General features: G+C 43.9%; 1 protein-coding gene across 2 annotated transcripts; it reads left to right on the forward strand.

Moving 5' to 3' along the window:
- Positions 1-2,841: 2,841 nt before the first annotated feature.
- On the forward strand, positions 2,842-15,008 carry pik3cg (phosphatidylinositol-4,5-bisphosphate 3-kinase, catalytic subunit gamma). 2 transcript variants are annotated; one of them, XM_079294669.1, is made up of 24 exons: positions 2,842-2,981; positions 4,219-4,438; positions 4,537-4,708; positions 4,798-5,066; positions 6,212-6,298; positions 6,383-6,483; positions 6,570-6,739; positions 6,857-7,044; positions 7,250-7,357; positions 7,786-7,873; positions 7,960-8,386; positions 8,468-8,566; positions 8,650-8,785; positions 9,911-9,976; positions 10,301-10,444; positions 10,548-10,629; positions 10,781-10,884; positions 11,157-11,303; positions 11,391-11,481; positions 11,585-11,715; positions 12,334-12,445; positions 13,093-13,250; positions 13,387-13,468; positions 13,730-15,008. In XM_079294669.1, the coding sequence occupies exons 2-24, from the start codon at positions 4,226-4,228 to the stop codon at positions 13,927-13,929; spliced, it is 3,375 nt and encodes a 1,124-aa protein (XP_079150795.1). In that variant the 5' UTR covers positions 2,842-2,981; positions 4,219-4,225; the 3' UTR covers positions 13,930-15,008. The 2 variants fall into 2 exon arrangements, with proteins under 2 accessions (XP_079150795.1, XP_079150796.1); XM_079294670.1 differs by having other exon boundaries at positions 4,798-5,060.
- Positions 15,009-18,324: the final 3,316 nt, after the last annotated feature.

The following is an 18,324-nucleotide window of genomic DNA, read 5'->3' on the forward strand; positions in this document are numbered from 1 at the left end:
TTATTCTCCTGGCTTATGAGTTGCATATCACAGCGCGTGGAGGAGATGCAGCACGCGCACATGCAGCCCCGTACAGTTACTTAACAGATCGCTCTCTTGTCCCTCGAAAACCAAATACCACAACAACGAGCAAAGCGCATCTCAAAGCTAAATGTTAGAAAAATAGTCTATGTAATATGATGCCGTCAAAGGATCAGATGTTTGTTCAATAACTCAGGTTTCAACAGTCAAACCCACTCAGGGACGCATCGTGTCCTGGTTTGATGACGTAGGCTACACCCAGACGCTCGCCTTTAACCGTTCCATGGTTACCAACTTCAGCATGTATTTAGCATTTTATGAAAGTGTTCTATTTTCAGAAATATACATTTCAATGTTAAAATAGGAAGATTTGATGCCTTCAAACCAAAATAACTGTGTTTAATAAAACATCTACACTATTGTGAACACATTCCACAGACATCCAGCAACATTTAAGACATTATGTCACTCAAATAATCAGTTTATACGAGTGTCTGTTTCCGACAGGCCTGATAATACAGTGTCAACTGTTCACCTTTCACTGATTTCTAAACTGAGAATGCTTTAAATGCTTTGAAGGGGGTGAATCAAAAGAAAAATGCTAAAATAAATGTAAAAGTTGACTGACCCGCACAGGGACGAGCCATCTCTCACAGCACACTTCCCGCAGGTGCTCTTGCTTCAGCCAAAGATCGTCAGGCGCTTCTGTTGTCCACGAAAGTAGCGATCTAGCAGTTTCTCCAACAAGTTTTGTAACAAGTAGCTTTTCTCAAGAAGTTAAAAACTCAAAGAGTAGGCTCTCCACGGTATGTACAAGAGTTGTTTACGCTCAAGTCCAAGTGCAGAGTGAGGATTCGAATGTTCTGAGGCCTTAAGTAACCTCGGTCAGGTCCGTTTCCATGGCATTCAGTGACGCGTGCGTGAGTGAGTGCGTGCGTGTGATTAGCAAAGACAGAAAGAGAGAAATATAAATTATTTTATCTTATATATAATATATTTTTTATTTGATTTATACTAGTTATTTTTATTTTATCTTTCAGTGCAGCTATGGGTTGTGGGGGGGTTGTGAATATTATTATATGATATATATATATATATTATTATATTATACAGCATATTATTATATGATTTATATATTATTATATTATACTGAATTCCCTGTGTGGGTGACACAAATAAGATGTCCTGACGTGTTTGTCAAAGTGTTATTTACTGCTTTTTTCATGTTGGAATAAATACGTGCGATGCATTGAGTGGGCAACGCGCCGTGTATTGAGTGGGCCGGTCTGACAGTAAACTCCTGGGCCACTTTCCCCCCCAGTCCGCCCCTGAATACAGTGACAATATATGACAAGTCTTGTCTTTAATTTGAGTTCCCACTATCAGTATAAATGGACCATGTTTACCCATATTTCTGTTCCATAAGACCATATATGTAACAAAACGCTTATTGTATTGATAAGTGTTGTTCACCTGCTGTGGAAATGCTGACTTAAACAAGTCTACTAAGATCAGGTTGTGTTCGTAAATTGTATCCCAATATTCAATTAAATTAAATTAATTTTGAATACTTCCATTTTGCGCCTGATGACACAGCTGACCTGCATCTGTCAGTCAGAGACGTCACTAAAAGAGAAAAGGCATGTCTCGCTGGAATTTCCTTGTCTTAAATGTGAGTGTAAAAAGAATACATTCTGACAAAATATGCAATTGTAATACTGTTGGAGCTATTTATTTGATATTGTATTTTGTTATTTCATTTATAAGTAGTATTGTTTAATTATTGTAGATGTTTCATATGTTAAGATTATTTTTCTCTTTAATAGTAATTTGTTTAGTTCTATTATTTTTGGGGTAATTACTGTGGGCACCTGTTGCTATTTAAACGAGTAGAAAGGTAGGACCAGCATGCACCGGGGTACTACACTACTAAATGAAATAACAAAATACAATATCAAATAAATAGCTCCAACAGTGACAGTTAAAAATATAAACAGGGCACTGAGTAATGCTGGGTGTAATAGAGATGGTCCCAGTTGGAGTTCAGAGTTGTGTTAGCAGTTTTCTGCTCCGGAGATCACGCACAACGTGTCTGCCTTGACGCTGGTGGAGAAGACGCTTGACATGATGTAGAATGGTGAGTGTTCACTGCCCTCTAGTGGTCACTGTAGGTAACTGCATCAAAGCGGCCCACGTCAAGCTGGACACGATTACATAGCAACACTTCTGGTCAATCCTTTCGAAATAAATAGATAAATACTAACATACACATTTATTTTAATTAATAATCCTCAAAGGAAATCTGGAATGGATAAACAGAAATTACAGATCATTACATATAGTAGTCATGTTAATTGGTTTCTAGTGGCCAGAGAATACAATTATACATTATGTAATTATTTAATTTATTTAATATGTATTATTATTATTATTACATATACCCTTATTGCATTATTATTATTTATAATAATCAAAATAATACTGTCAATCATTACAATAATTATTGTAAATTATATTATTATTATTTTATTGTTTATTGTATTGATGAAGTTCCACAGTGTGGCCACAAGAGGGCAGTGAACACTCTCAAGTCTTCATGAAATCATGACTTTTGATTTAAAACAAGAACAAATTCATTTATTCTACAACTTTGAACAGTTCTATTCATTATTTTTAAATACTTACGCAAGATAATATATCTTACAAAACAATAGTCTGCATTTCATCCCTTCATACGAATTATTGTTAGTGTCATTATTTTGACGAGAAAAGCCGGAAGTCTCGTTTCTGTCAGTTATAAGCTTGACAACTTTCCTGAGTAGACGCGCAGCGGACTTTGCCGAACTTTCCCAACTTTTAAACATATTTTACTCTGGTTTTAGGTCTCTTCGTGGAGCATAAATGCCGAATCTTCACCGCAAAGCGCCGGGTTTCGTTGCCGTCTGCTTCACCGTCCGTTGGTGAGTCATAAAAACGGGTTTTTGTTTTTACAAAGTTGACGCCTCTGCTTCCGATTATTATGGTAGCTGTACCGTTACATTCTCCAAAGTCTAACCAGTTCCGCTGTGAGTGCTTTCAAACGTTTCATTTACTCTCCTGCAGCGTTGCGCCTGTCCTTTTAAATTGCGGACACACACACACACACGCACACACACACACACACACAATACCGTTTATGACCGTGTGTCTCTGGACAGTTACATCCATGCTGTGTCGATGTTTGCTTCCTGCTTTTTAAAGCTTCCTCTGCTGGTGTTAAAAGAAGCAGAAGGGAAACTCCATTTCATCCTGTGACTTCACACATGTCCGTCAACTGAGAGTTTGTTAAGAAAAGACAGAAAAACAATAAGAAATAAGAAGCAGTGCTTTGCTTTGGGACAGTATCAGTCAATAACCTTTTCAGTTTTTATTGATAGTTATTAATTCATTCTTGCCAATGGTCAAACATAAAATCCACTACCAAACATCCCATCACCGCCCTTTTCTCTCAGGGAACATGAAAAGGTAGTAAGCGCATCATAGATGTCAAAGTCAAGACGGACAACATACAACATTTGACTTGTTTACTTGGCTCACATCCCGGTCCATATCTCCGTACATCACCCGTTGCTCACTGTGGCTCAGTGTTAAAGTCTGTGATCTACTCGGTCAAACAACAAGGAGGTGGACATTAAATGAGCGGTCAACTATTTTTAAATCCATTCATTGTGCTGAGTCATGTCTAAGGAAAATAACCAATCGCTCTGCAGCATCTGAAAGTGTGAGGAGTGGCTGCTTGTCTTTGTTTGATATGATATCCAACTGAACGTCTTTGGGTTTTAGACATTTAAAAAAATAGTTTCCTGACATTTTATAAACAAAACGATTGTAAAAAATAATGTGTTAATAGAGACAATAATCCTCACCTTCCTGCACTTTATTCATTTATTTATTCATTATTCATTTGGAAGGAGCAGGAGTGTTTTCTCGTCATCTAAACAAGACTTTCAATCAGCAGTTGAAATGAATAGTGCCCCAAAGGTCAGAGGTCATAGCTCAGTCCTCCCTGATAGATACGTGGCTGGTATTACAGATATCCATCTTATCAATACTTATTAATATAGCCGGTGGTGAATTAGCATTACTGGCCCTTCTGCTACTAACTAAAGGAAGATGAGACGAATAGAGGATGAGCGTCTTCTGTCTGTCCCCCACCAGCTAGGCGATGGACGGGCAGCAGACCCAGGTGAGCGACGAAGAGCCCAAAGTCCTGCGAGAAGAGACCCGGAGGAGGAGAAGAAAGAAAGCCATCTCGTCGTCCTCCTGCACCTCCATGGATCAGATCACCGTGGAGTTCGTCCTGCCCACGGCGGCACACGGCCGAAGCGGCCCCGACACTCTGCCGCTGGAGGTCGCCGGAAACTGGACGGTGGAGCAGGTCACCTGAACCCCTGATTCAATCGTCAACACTGCGGATTGCTTCCATTGCCGATGTTAGAATAAGACATATTCTGTGCCATATTCCGTTTCCCGCAGGTGAAAGCTCAGGTGTGGCTGAAGGCGGTGACTTTAAACCTCTGCCCTGACTTCTACCAGCGGTTTTCCCCCGACCACTGCATCCTGCTCTACCAGAAGAAAGGCAACGTGTGTGAGATCTACGATAAGCACCAGGTGTTCCAGACGCTGGACTGCATCCGCTACTGGAGAGGTACCATTCTCTGACTGACTCTGCAAACCTGAGTTATTCCGTGGCGATGATGTCGAACTTGTCTGTTTCTTTGTTTCTTTTTTTTAAAGCCCTGAAGAAGGACGTGGGCCGGATCCAGCTGGTCCCCCGTCCGCAGCCCTCAGACGAGTCCCTGCAGTACCAGCGCTACCTGAACTACCTGATCGGCTACGACGTGACCGATGTGAGCAACGTGCACGACGACGAGCTGGAGTTCACCCGCAGGAAGCTGCTGACGCCGCGACGCATCGAGCTGTCCGACCGCGACGCTAAACTCTACTCCATGGACCCCTGGGTGACCCGCAAGCCGCTGCCTGAGCACCTGCTCAGCAAGGTGAAGGTGTGTGAAGGTTCATGGTTGAGTTCAGCGTCTCATGAACATAGTCTTCGCTGTGACGCCCTATATAGAATGCATTTGCAATACTTTCTGAAAGTAATGCAAAGCTTGAACATGTGAACTACTATTTAAAGGGACAGTGTGAAGGATTTGGCACCACCTAGTGGCGAGGTTGCAGATTGCGATTAACTGAAATTTCTACCGTGTGGCAAAAACGCGAAAGGAGCCGAGTCGGTTCTGTTTGACCACCCTGGGCTACTGTAGAAACAACAATTCTTATTTCCAGGTGATTATCTAGTTACGAAAACATGCTTATTGACTTTATCTTACATTTCTGCCAATAGATCCCCCGAAATGCTACACACTGGCCCTTTAAGAGGAAGTGTCTCCAGTGAAATGCATCAGCAGTCATTGCTTTCAACAACAGATTTTCTCAAACTTAGCTTGCTACCTGCAGCTTTGAACGTTGTTTGAAATTGTGGATTGAGGCAACTGAAGAAAAAAAAAACCTCACACCTGCTTTCTCATCTCAGTTAGTACTTGTGACAAAACACTGACGCTGTGATAGTGACCTGTCTGTCACAAGGGGGCGGGGCTACCTTCTAAATCAAGTGAGAAGTCGGGTCATGTTCTCACAGACTTCTATACAATCAGACGGAGGATTCTCCCCCTGCTGGTCAGTAGAGAGAATGCAGGTTTAAGGCCCTTCAGCGTTGGTGGAATCTTTCACACCCAAAGGTTGGCGCGCCTGTCTGAAAGCCACCGCTGCAGATTTAGTTCACTACGTTTCTGAAAGATGTCACTGAAGTATGCAGGTCTCATGAGGAAGTTGCCAATAATCTGGTGGGAAAGTTCATTATCTTTTTCCTTAAAGAAGATTCAGATCTCATGCTGTTTTAAACACACTTGCTACCTCACCTTCCCATGGGAGACAACCCGGACTGGTACTGATCTTGCTTTACTGATCGTTTACTGTGAAACATCTGTCATCATGTTTCATGTGACTTCATTTCCTTTCAGATCAACTCACTCTTTGGCACAAACAAATCTGACGTATGTCATCAGTTTGTTTGCTGCTCTGTCTTTGTGCAGAGTCTTTTTAATTCTCTGTTTTTCGCCGTCCTCGGTTCATTCGTTCCTCCCGTCAGGTCAGCAACGCTCACATCCTGTTGGTGATCCACATCAGCACGGCCAGCCAGACCGTCAAGGTGTCCATCGACGACACGCCGACGCAGGTAGACGAAGTGCGGTGGTGAGCGCCATTCGTTTCCCTTCAGTGTCACTGTTCCACTTTCCTGACAACACCCCGTCTTGTTTAGGTGTTGGTGAGCTTTTTCGCCAAGTTGGCAAATAAGAGAGTTTTGCTGGGCATTCCTGACAACATGTGTGAGGCCGACTTCGTGCTACGTGTGTGTGGAAGGTATGCGAGAGGCTAAAACGCACCATAACCACTCCTACATAGAGTTGGTTCATAGTTAATATGGGGTGTTTTACATCTTCACACAGGGAGGAGTACCTGTACGGGGATAAACCGCTTCAGGACTTCAACTGGATCCGTCAGTGTCTGAAGAACGGGGACGAAATCCACCTGGTTCTGGAGACGCTCCCTGAGACAGACCTGGATCTGGTCCAGAAGGAGGACTGGGCACAAGTAGATGACTGCACCGGAGTCGCAGGTAGTCAGTCAAAAACAATACGTGCTGTGTTGTGTGTGTGTTTGATGATGTAACTTATTGAGGTGTGGCCAAGCTGGTACAGAGGTAGCAATTATCCTGCTGACTTGTCTTTGTCAGGTACCCATGAGCAGTTGACCATCGACGAGAAGGACCATGAGCGGGTGTTCACCATCTCTATGTGGGACTGTAACAGGAAGTTCAGAGTGAAGGTGCTGGGTATCGACATCCCATCCCTCCCCAAAATCCCAGAGTTCATTGTCTTCATAGAAGCCAGCATCTTCCACGGCCAACAGCTTTTAGCCCAGGTGATGCGACCTTTCAAGCATGCAGAAAAAGAGCAAAATAACCTGATGTGCTGTATTTATTTTTGCTTTCGTTCTATTGAAGTTTTGGAGATAACGGTCGCATAGATCTCTGCCTTCTCTCCAATGTATGACAACAAACACAAGCGCGAGTAAGTACGTTTTGAGGCAGAGCCAGCAGAGTTTAACCCGGCCTTCACTGTCTCAGGAGAGGACGTCCTCTAAAACCTTCAGCGGAGAAGTGCTGTGGAACTGCTGGTTGGAGTTTAACATTAAGATCAAGGACCTGCCCAAAGGAGCGCGGCTCAACCTCCAGGTACGCTTTTAATTCAGAGGGCAGGCGGGATAACTTTACAGCTTTATTGGTTGTTTCAACAATCATTTATCAATTTCCAAATACATATATGTGGCCGGAAAATCATTTCTTCATGCAATGATGTAGTGGAGATGAATGAAAGGGGCGTAACACGAGTATCGTGATATTATGTTTCGTGATACTGTATCCATTCTTGAAAACATTTGATCAGTTTTCATATAATTGTTTTGGCTGAAGACATGTTTTTGGGTTGTCTATCCGGCCGTATGACAGTTGTCCTAAAATTAGGTTAAAAAGATCCCAATATATCGCCTTGCATACGGTATCGCGGTATATGGTAACATATTGAACCGTAGCCCCTGTATCGTGATACGTATCGTATCGTTACATTCTTGCCTATTCGCAGTCCTGTAATGTTTCCCACCCAGGTGGTTTGTGGGAAGCAGCCGCTGACGCCAAACTCCAAGGGAGCCGCCGCCTACCAGGATAATACAGCAGGAACGGGCAGCCATGACGGTAAGGTCTTGTAACATTTGGTTTGCCTCCTGTATCATTCTGAATCCGAGCGAGTCCTGCAATCCGTCCGTCCGTCCGTCTCTCAGGGAAGACCAAGAGCCGCCTCCTGTACTACGTCAACCTGCTGCTGATCGACCACCGCTCCCTGCTGCGCCAGGGCGAGTTCATCCTCCACATGTGGAAAATGCCGGAGAAGAACGAGGAGAGCAGCAGCAGCATCAACGCGGACAAGCTCACCTCCGCCACCAACCCGGACAAGGCCTCCGCCATGGCCGTCGCCATCCTGCTGGACAAGTACTGCTACCCGGTGGTGCTGCCCAAGAGCCGCGGCGTCACGGGCCGCGACGCCGGGGGCGAGGAGGCCGAGGGGGGCGAGCGCGGTCAGAGGGAGATGCCCAACCACCTGAAGAAGCAGTTCGCGGCCATCGTGGCCACCGACCCCCTGCATCCGCTCAGCCCCGAGGACAAGGAGCTGCTGTGGCACTTCAGGCACGAGTGTATGCGCAACCCCAGGTACTTTCTTTGTTTTATTCCAACAAAAACGGGCCACTAAATGTTCGATCATTGTTGCTATAACTTTGATATCATCTTCAGGGCCTACCCAAAGCTCCTGGGTTCAGTCAGGTGGGGGAGACAGGAAGACGTTTTGGCGACACACCGGCTGTTGGAGCGCAGCAGCGCGTGGGACAGCAGGTAAACGGGCCTTCGCGCCGTCACAATACGCATCTTGCCCTCAGCGGCTTCAGTGTCCCATCACGTGTCCTTGTGCTCTTCAGCGGCCTGGACGTTGGTCTGGCCATGCAGCTGCTGGACTGCCACTACTCGGACGCACAGGTTCGCTCCATGGCCGTCAGGAAGCTGGAGACTCTGGAGGACGACGATGTGCTCAGATACCTCCTGCAGCTTGTCCAGGTGAGTCCGTTCTGTTTCTTCTTCTTCTTATTCCACGCCGACGACGTGCCTCTTCCTGTTCCACATGATTCACAGTATTACAAGCTGGTGGGGAGAGGCAGCTCAGCGGATACACGCTGCATGTTTGTCTCCTGACGTGTTTCCAAAAGTGACTCTGTGGTTCAGGTTTGCATATGAATTATGAGCTGAGGCCGACAAAGGGCCCTTTGGTCTGATAGGAAAATGACTCTCACCCTCCCAGCGTTGTGTCTGTATCATGAGCTTCAGTGATACATGGAGGGTGTCTTTCCAAAATGTATTCGCACACACTGCCCCCACAAACCTGACCCGTCCTATCTGTCTGTCTACACCTCTGAAGTTTTGATCCGCTCCCCGCTTCCTTCAGTCAACATTTGAAAAGCCGTCCTGTGTGTGAGCACAATGAGCTCCGTGTTTTCACTGCACTTCCTTTTCCTGCTACCGTCCACTTTGTGCCTCATCACACTCAATCAACACAGTCTGTTGAAGGAGCAGTGTGCAGGATTTAGTGGCCTCCATAGCGGCGAGCTTGCATATTGCGACCAACTGAATACGCTTTCCCTTCCAAGCGTGTCGGAGAACTACGATGGCCTTCAGGTAACGTAAAAACCAGGCCGCAACCTCCGGTTCTGCCGAGTGAAGCCGATGCGGAAGCGTCTTAAACTTGCATTCTCTCTACTGACCAGCAGGGGGCGACTCCTCTGGTTGTATAGAAGTCTATGAGAAAATGACTCTACTTCTCTCTTGATTTATTACCTCAGTAAACATTGTAAACATGAGTTTATGTCTCAATCTCTACTTTCAAGTATTCTTCAATACAGCATGATGTTCATTTAGTAAATGATGCTCCATTTAGAGTCAAATAGACCATAGAGCAGGGTATGCTTTAGGGCGGGGCTACCTTGTGATTGACAGGTCGCTACCAGAGCTGTATACGGCAACGCTACGTCACTCCTCCGGAATGGGCTTTACATGACATCAGTAATAAGTTACTGTGTGTTTGCAAGAGTGTGTGTATTTAAAAAAGGGTTTGCATGTCTGTTCACTGAAACCTGAAAAGTCATTTTAGATTTTGTGTGTGTGTGTGTGTGTGTGTGTGTCCTGCAGGCGGTCAAGTTTGAGCCGTACCACGACAGCGCCCTGGTCAGGTTCCTGCTGAAGAGAGCTCTGAGGGTAAGCAGGACCAACATCTGTGTCTGTTTCTCACACTTACAGTGTATGTGTGTGTGGGTGTGTGTGTGTGTGTGTGTGTGTTCCTGTGGTTACTATCGCTCTGCCCACTCATCTGTCTGTATGTGTGTGTTTGTGTCTTTTTCCCAACGATGGAAAGGTTTTGTCAAATATTTCATGATTCAGTTGTTTAGCATCAACATTGCAATTTTAACATTTGTACAGACTTATGTAATAATGATCATGTAGCGTTATTGTCTCTGTTTTCCACGTGATGCTACTGACAGCTGAGTCTTGCCTCTTTTCTTTGTGCTTGTCTCTCCGCAGAGTAAGCGTATTGGTCACTTTCTCTTCTGGTTCCTGCGCAGTGAGATCGCCCAGTCCATGCATTACCAGCAGAGGTACGCTGTGCTGCTGGAGGCCTACCTCAGAGGCTGTGGTGAAGACATGCTGCAGGACTTCAGGAAGCAGGTGAGCCTTGTACACGGCTCCTGAAGCGGTGTAGCGTAGATCGAACAAGGACAACGCGGTTCAGCTCTTTGAGTTACTGACATGATGAAGTGACGCTCCACAGGTGGAGTTGACGGAGGCTCTGCAGAAAGTCACCCGTGAGATGAAGGCCATGTCCGCCGACAAGTACGACATCACTCCACAAGGTGAGGCCGGGCTCCAGACTGACCTTTCCACTGGTAGCACTGGTGTTACCAAGTACAGCTTGGTATTAATGAGTGACCAAGTACATTTAATCAAGTACTGCACTTAAGTACAGTTGTGATGCTGAAGCCATGTGTGTTGTGTGCGTGTCAGTGGTGTTCCAGTTGCGTCAGAGGCTGGAGACTCTGCAGTTGTCCGGTCTGCCGGAGAGTTTCAGGGTCCCTTACGATCCTGGACTGAGAGCTGGAGCCCTGATGGTGAGAGACACACACACACACACACACACACACACACACACACACACACACACACACACACACACACACACACACACACACACACACACACACACACACACACACACACACACACACACACACACACACACACACACACAGAACCATACACACTAAAACCAAGATGTTTGCAAGTCGAACACCAATAAAAAGACAACATATGAAACTCGTTTTGCAAGTGCAACACATACACGTGAGTACCTGCAGCATAAGCACTGCTTGTGAACATGCAGATCGAGCAGTGCAAAGTGATGGCGTCCAAGAAGAAGCCGCTGTGGCTGCAGTTCAAAAGGGCCGACCCCACCACTCTGTCCAGAGACCCCATCGGCATCATCTTCAAAGACGGCGACGACCTCCGACAGGACATGCTCATCCTGCAGGTGAGAGCGGCGGCCTCTGTAGCGCAGCGTGTCATCGAAAAAAAATCTGAAAAGAAAAGACTCAGCTTCTCTCTCGTGTCCCTTCAGATCCTGCTGATCATGGAGTCCATCTGGGAGACCGAAACACTGGATCTGTGTCTGCTGCCGTACGGCTGCATCTCCACTGGGAACAGAATAGGTCAGATATTCAGTGGACAACAAATGAGTTGATTATTACAGCCAGTCTGAGACCGGCTGACCCAACCCCCCCCCCCCCCCCCCCCCATCTGTCTTTATTGCAGGCATGATTGAGATCGTGAAGGATGCCACCACCATCGCTAACATCCAGCAGAGCGTCGTGGGAAGCACCGGGGCGTTTAAAGATGAAATCCTCTGCCAGTGGCTGCGGGACAAGTGTGTCAGCGAGGACAAGGTGCACATCACAACAAGCTTTACTTTGATCACAAACACAAACCCAGTCTCCAAACGCATCCAGGTGCTGCTCTGTCTATCACATGTCAGAGGAAGTGGCAGTGCGACAGACAGGAAGGAAGCAACCAACAAGGGGTTTTCCTGTCATCGCAGCACACACACACACACACACACACACACACACACACACACACACACACACACACACACACACACACACACGCAATACTTTTTGCTTTGACACCTGCAACCCAAGTGTCTAAATGTCCCTGCTCTGTTTTTGAGAATCTATTTTGCAACGTTTCATCTGTTAGCTTTCATTATAAAGGAAAGGTGACTCCACACTGCGCTGCAGGATGTTTATTGTCTCGTACGCATTAACACAGTATTTACATCACATGTACAGTGGAAGATTTAACGGAAGAAGACATTTTCAGACGCTGGCACAGCTGAGCGTCGTCAAGTTCACGCCACCAGACCGCATTCTATTCTATTCTTATTGAATGTGATAGTTCAAAGCAGAAACCTTCCTCCCTGAAGCCCACCAACCAAACCTCTAGGTCCCGGCCCAGTTGTTGCCCGAGATGTATGATGGCATTTTCTCTCTCTCTCTTTGTAGTTCCAGCAGGCTGTGGAGAGGTTCCTGTATTCCTGTGGTGGCTACTGCGTGGCCACCTACGTTCTGGGAATTGGGGATCGCCACAATGACAACATCATGATCACTGAATCTGGTAATGACATCATATGTCTGTACTTTCATCTGACTTTAGGACAAACTCAAAAATATAAAAGCGTTTCTTTTTTTCATTTAATATATTTTAATTTAATTTTATTTAATTTTATTTAATTTTATTTAATTTTATTTAATTTTATTTAATTTTATTTAATTTTATTTAATTTTATTTAATTTTATTTAATTTAATTTAATTTTATTTTATTTTATTTTATTTTATTTTATTTTATTTTATTTTATTTTATTTTATTTTATTTTATTTTATTTTATTTTATTTTATTTTATTTTATTTTATTTTATTTTATTTTATTTTATTTTATTTATAGCTGCACATTTCTCTGGTCTGAGGTATTCATAAGTGAAAATATGACTCATACATGCACACAAATACTTGCAGTACATCCACAATAACAATAACAACTGAAAATCTGAACCCTATTCAAATCATTGTGAGAATGTCTGTGTGTTTCATTCAAACCTTTGTCTGTAAACATTTGTGAAACTTTGAAATATCTTGTCGGGGTCGGTAACATCCGAGAAACCAGCAAAAATAATTTAAAAAATGATCCAACCAGAAACAAACCCAGCCCAGTGTTGCAAACTAAATAAATGCACTGACAACGAATCCCCTTTGTGTTCCTGCAGGGAATCTCTTCCACATCGACTTTGGTCACATCCTGGGGAATTACAAGAGCTTCATGGGGATCAGTAAGGAGTGGGTTCCCTTCGTGCTCACGCCAGACTTCCTGTACGTCATGGGAACGTCAGGAAAGAAAAGCAGCCCCCACTTCCAGAAGTTCCAGGTGCAGCAAATGGGATTTCTTCTGTTTTGTTTTCATGTGAATACCCTGAGAACGTCAGAGGTGTCCAATCTCCTGCATGCATTTTGTCTGTGTGTACAACATGCATGCATTTAAACGTCCTCTATCTCTGTCTCAGGACGTGTGTGTGAAGGCTTACCTCGCCCTTCGGCACCACACCAACCTGCTCATCATCCTCTTCTCCATGATGCTGATGACCGGTACGACTTCCTTCCCAAAGATCTTGTGCCCTTTTCACAGCAGAACACCACAAATCTTAACTGGGAGAAATTAATAATGGCAAGACCATTATTAATTTCTCCCAGTTAAGATTTGTATTTAAAACTCGCTGACTAAGTTTTAGTTTTTGTCCGTCACTCATTTAAAAGAAGACGGAACAACTACAACCAGAGCTTCTGGTAAATGCTCGTACTTGTACCTGAAAAGACGAGACTCTTATTTGTTGTATTTATTTTAAACAGGCATGCCCCAGCTGACCAGCACGGAGGACATCGAGTACATCCGCGAGGCGCTGACCGTCGGCCGCAGCGAGGACGAGGCGCAGCGCCACCTACTGGACCAGATAGAGATCTGCAGGGAAAAGGGCTGGATGGTGCAGATCAACTGGTTTGTTCACCTGGTGCTGGGGATCAAGCAGGGTGTGGAGAAACGGTCCACTTAGGACTCTGTATTAACAAGGAAAGGTTAAGATTCCCTCCCGGCATATCAATACAAGCCGGTTTGAAGCTGTGACGCTGCGTGTATGCAGACAGGATGCAGACATGCTAAATTGAGTGTAAGTAATTCTGATAATTCTGCAAGAGTGACTGTTTTCATTGCTCTGCTTAGACCAAGTCAAACATTCATAAGTCTGAAGCATAAGTCTTTGCCCGCTCACAGCATTATTTCAGACGGAAAGGTTCACGATAATAAGAAGCCCTTTGAGAATAACAACCAAAACCAGAGTAAGGAATCGGATCTCTACGCGGCTATTTTCATCCTGTTACAAACTCAAACTACTTCCTGTTTCTAGTTGTCATTTCCTGCTGAGGAAACACATTTCTCTCACATTTCCTTCGCATTGTTTTCATTTTAAAGCACAGTACGTGTCACACTGTTTATTGGATTCTCACTGAGGTAGTGCTACACTGTCTGGTAGATTGAGTATTGAAGAAAAATATTTGGTATTCAAAACATAAATGATGTATTAAAAGTCCAATTTGATCATAGGCTAATTTATAGCTGCTGTAAAAGACGTTTAGCACATGCTGGTCAGTGCTGTAGCCTCTTCTTATATGATGGTGGAACTCATATTTGTTTTTTATTTGTCTACGACCAATGATTTTGAATATTTGAAATACATCAAGACAGTGCAACGTGAACATAATTCTGTACAAGATCGCTGGCTTGTAAAATCTCTGTGTGATCTTATTATGTCTTAAACTGCAAAGTAAACACTCATACAAGCCAAACGTTGCCCGAAAGAAACAATATTGTTGTCGAAATGAGTCCTGACAAACAAAGATCGGGGCGGGTTCAGAGACGAGGTAAAACAAAAACCCACAAATGAATTATGGGATGTATTGACCATCACAGATTATGCTTATATTTTATAGGATCATTTCCCAGTTGGAGATGAAAGCCACAACAAGCATCGGCAGTTTGACAGCTTTCATAAAAACGTGTTGGAAAAATATGAAATTCTTTGATTTTGTACTTTCGTGACTGTTACTTCTTTTAATCAATGAATTTGGAAATAAAATGTCTCTGTAATGATATCAGACTGTTGAAGTTATGTAATCTGCGTTTTTGTCCATCACAAATCAAATGTACCAAGTTTGCATTCCATAGTTCACATCATGTACATTCCTCTCGCTCATATCTTCCCTCTTCCCATGCCTCCAATAGGAAGGAGGATTCTGTCCCTGACTTCTCTTTCAAATATAAACTGTAATAATTGACATTATCCACAAGATGGCGGAACACAGCAAGCCTTCTCCTAGAGCGACACGTTTCGACACTTGACACTATCGAGCCTCCTTTCCTCACCTCCTTCACTTGCTTCTTCCCTACTCTTCCTCTCACAATCCCCCCTCACTCCTTCCTGTCAGTTCCCCATTCACCTCTTCATCCGGCTCCTCTTCCTCTCCCCCTCTTTTCCAGCACTGTTTGAACAGGAAAGGTACGAGTGGGTGTGTGAGTGCACTGCACGAGGAACAAGTGTCTTTCATGCCGCTCTGTGTTGCGGCTGTTAACGGCTGTATATGGTGTGATGTACAGGGTGTTGAGGGACTAAATGGATGAGACAGATAAGCCTCTTCATTCCTCTTGGCTTCATGGCTTCTTTCTGCACTCTGTTACTCTGCTAAATGTAAGCTTTGTAGCACGGCAAGGAATTTATCCTGGAGCTGATGGGGGTGAATCCAGCCAAATGTGAATGGATCGTAGAGCCTCTCCTCCCTTTGCTGCCACTTTCTCTTTAGCATTCTTATTGTTGCAGATGCATTTGTGTATGTTTTTCTTATGATGCTTCTGAGGCCCAAAAGTCATGTATCATCTGAAAAATGAAGAAAGACAGCTTCATTTTCAAACCAGCCTCGATGAAATCACTTTGCTGGATTTGAATGCGACAGTAATACAAAGGATTAACACATTTACACATTGAGTAAGATCGTAAATGTAAGATAGTAGATGTAATGGCAGTAAACATGAGTGGGGGAAATATATTTCCATTTAAATGAAAAGTATGCAATGGCATCAATGCAACTTCTTTCTATTCTCCATTTCTCTCCACAGACACCTACAAAAAGATCCAAAGTTGATGAAGTTCAAAAACACATGAAGAAGTTTTTAAAGTCATAATAGCTCAAGTCCAAGTGACAAAGTCATTGTGCAGGAGAGAGATTTTAAGATGACTTTACTTTGAAGGTCAGTTTTTTTCTGTTTTAAACTGAAATGATTGATGCCAAATATTGTGTGTCTTCTAATAAGACCGTTTTCAACCGTTTTCATTGGCGTGCAGCTTTTTTAGTGAAAAGAAATCATCTCCTGAAAAGTCTTACATCTTACTGGCAGTGACTGATTTGTAGTGTCAGATGGGAGCTTAACGTTGCACTTGTTGTGCTATGGACTAGTGGTTTCATGAGTTAAATCCCTGTTTAGCTCGTAACATGCTGCGGTGATTGGGCTGCGAAGAAGACTGCGAGTTAGCAAACACAGCTTTAAAAAATGTTTTACGGGGGCAGCAAATGCATTCAGCATGTTTTTCGGTCTCATGTGTACACTTAATGTGTTTTGGGGCGTAACCCTGAATTCAAACAAACCAAGAAAACTCCACAGGGTGCTTTTAAGTTCAATTCGAAACTCAGAGCACTTGTAGTGCCTCCACATAGCTCTGAACGTGGCAAGCTGAGCCGGCAGCTAAGTGCTAACGGTGCTAATGGCGCTAACAGCGCTGACATAGCGAACAGTGTTGACCAGAGGGGGAACTAGAGGGTGGACACTGTGCTTCCAATCACCAAATCAAATGTGCATTCTTAATGTCTTGCTTGCTGACAAACATAAACATCTGTAACTATAACTTTAGTTTGTATTATAAAACCTAAAAAACATCCAGGTGTTTCTCCTAGAAAGTAGCCGAATGGACCAAGTTTGAAAATCACTTTAGTGTCTCCAGGAAGACATGAACCAGATCAGACGACGGGGGAAATCACTGTGTGTGTGTGTGTGTGTCTGTGTGCGTGCTCGCTCATATGTACCCTGTGACTCTGTGTTCGTGACAATTTGAATTTGAAATCTTGAGGCAGAGGATCTAGCCCGTCCTCACTTCTCCAAGGGGTTATTTCAGGGTCAATACATGGGTTCAGGTTAATTGGAGTGAGTTTGTACATATTCTCAGGTGATGTGTAGAGCCGAAGGGTTAAGAGCTATAAAGGCACCTAATGGCGGTCCTCACAAGTACTGAAATGGTGCATGTAAGTGTGGAATATTGTGTATACACTTCAATGTAAAATGTAAATACTGACATGCTGTTTGTACATATGATTATGATGTGTGGGTGCGATGCACTTCAGTCTATTTATGGCGGCTGCCTTGAAGAGGCTTCAAGAATATGAATGCAGATGTAATGCTGTGCCTTTGAATTCAGTCTGACGAAGATATCTCCACTCATGCATTTACACGATCGTCCTTGTTAGTGAAGCATACATTTGTATTCTTAAATGCTAAACGTATGTTTGTAGGCATGTTAGCTAAACTATTCCTTGTTACCAGGAACTCCATTATCATTTTCTTCCATTTTTCCCCCTTTAGTAGCTGTGTGTTCAAGAAGTAGAGTCAAGAGTCATACATTCATATTTTTTGACTCAAGTTGAAACATTTTCAACTAACTGTGGCCTGACTTAGCCTTTCATTTGTGCTGCTGAGTGTGAATTTGCATCTGCTTGCGTCCACCGTGTGTCTGCATTGACTTATCTTTCCGTCTCCATCTGAACATATCTTAAAAGAGTAGTTTGACATTTCCAGCGCTTTAAGCCAGGCAGAAAGTGTATCAATTAAGCCCAATTTAAACCCTGAATCAGTCAGCCCAGGCTACTTAAGAATCAGGCCAAATTTCTGCCAGTTCCTTTGTCATAAATGCAGTTTGAGGGAGGTCAAGACACCTGATTAATATCCTGAATGAACAGCAATCTCGCTGACATATCTGTCTTGCAGTTTGAGCAGTCTGAGGTCGAAAAAGATTTCTTACAAACTCAGACTGTATATAAGAAGTGGACGAAGTCATCGTGATGTCACCCAGTGGTTTATGAACTGCTGTATCGAAGCCTCGAGTTCGATGAATTCGCCGTCGCCATCTTGGGTTATGGCCTTCGCCATGTTGCTGTTTTTGCAACCAATGAACAGAAGTTCCCATATTTGGAATGCGGAGGAGTGACTTAGAGACGCCGTATACGGCTCTGGTAGCGGCAACGACCTGCCAATCACAGTAAGCCCGCCATAAAGCATACCCTGCTTCATGGTCTATTTGACTCTAACTGGACCATCATTCACTAAATGAACGTCACGCTGTATCGAAGAA

This window comes from Melanostigma gelatinosum (assembly GCF_949748355.1).
Source record: "Melanostigma gelatinosum genome assembly, chromosome: 22".
Taxonomy (NCBI): domain Eukaryota; kingdom Metazoa; phylum Chordata; class Actinopteri; order Perciformes; family Zoarcidae; genus Melanostigma; species Melanostigma gelatinosum.

What these genes read in the sequence shown, in the direction of transcription:
- pik3cg (XM_079294669.1), top strand. Translation starts at nt 4,226, where the DNA reads ATGGACGGGCAGCAGACCCAGGTGAGCGACGAAGAGCCCAAAGTCCTG. An exon ending in AGGACATGCTCATCCTGCAG is followed by an intron (nt 11,304 to 11,390) that starts GTGAGAGCGGCG and finishes GTGTCCCTTCAG; the next exon opens with ATCCTGCTGATCATGGAGTC. An exon ending in CTCCACTGGGAACAGAATAG is followed by an intron (nt 11,482 to 11,584) that starts GTCAGATATTCA and finishes TCTTTATTGCAG; the next exon opens with GCATGATTGAGATCGTGAAG.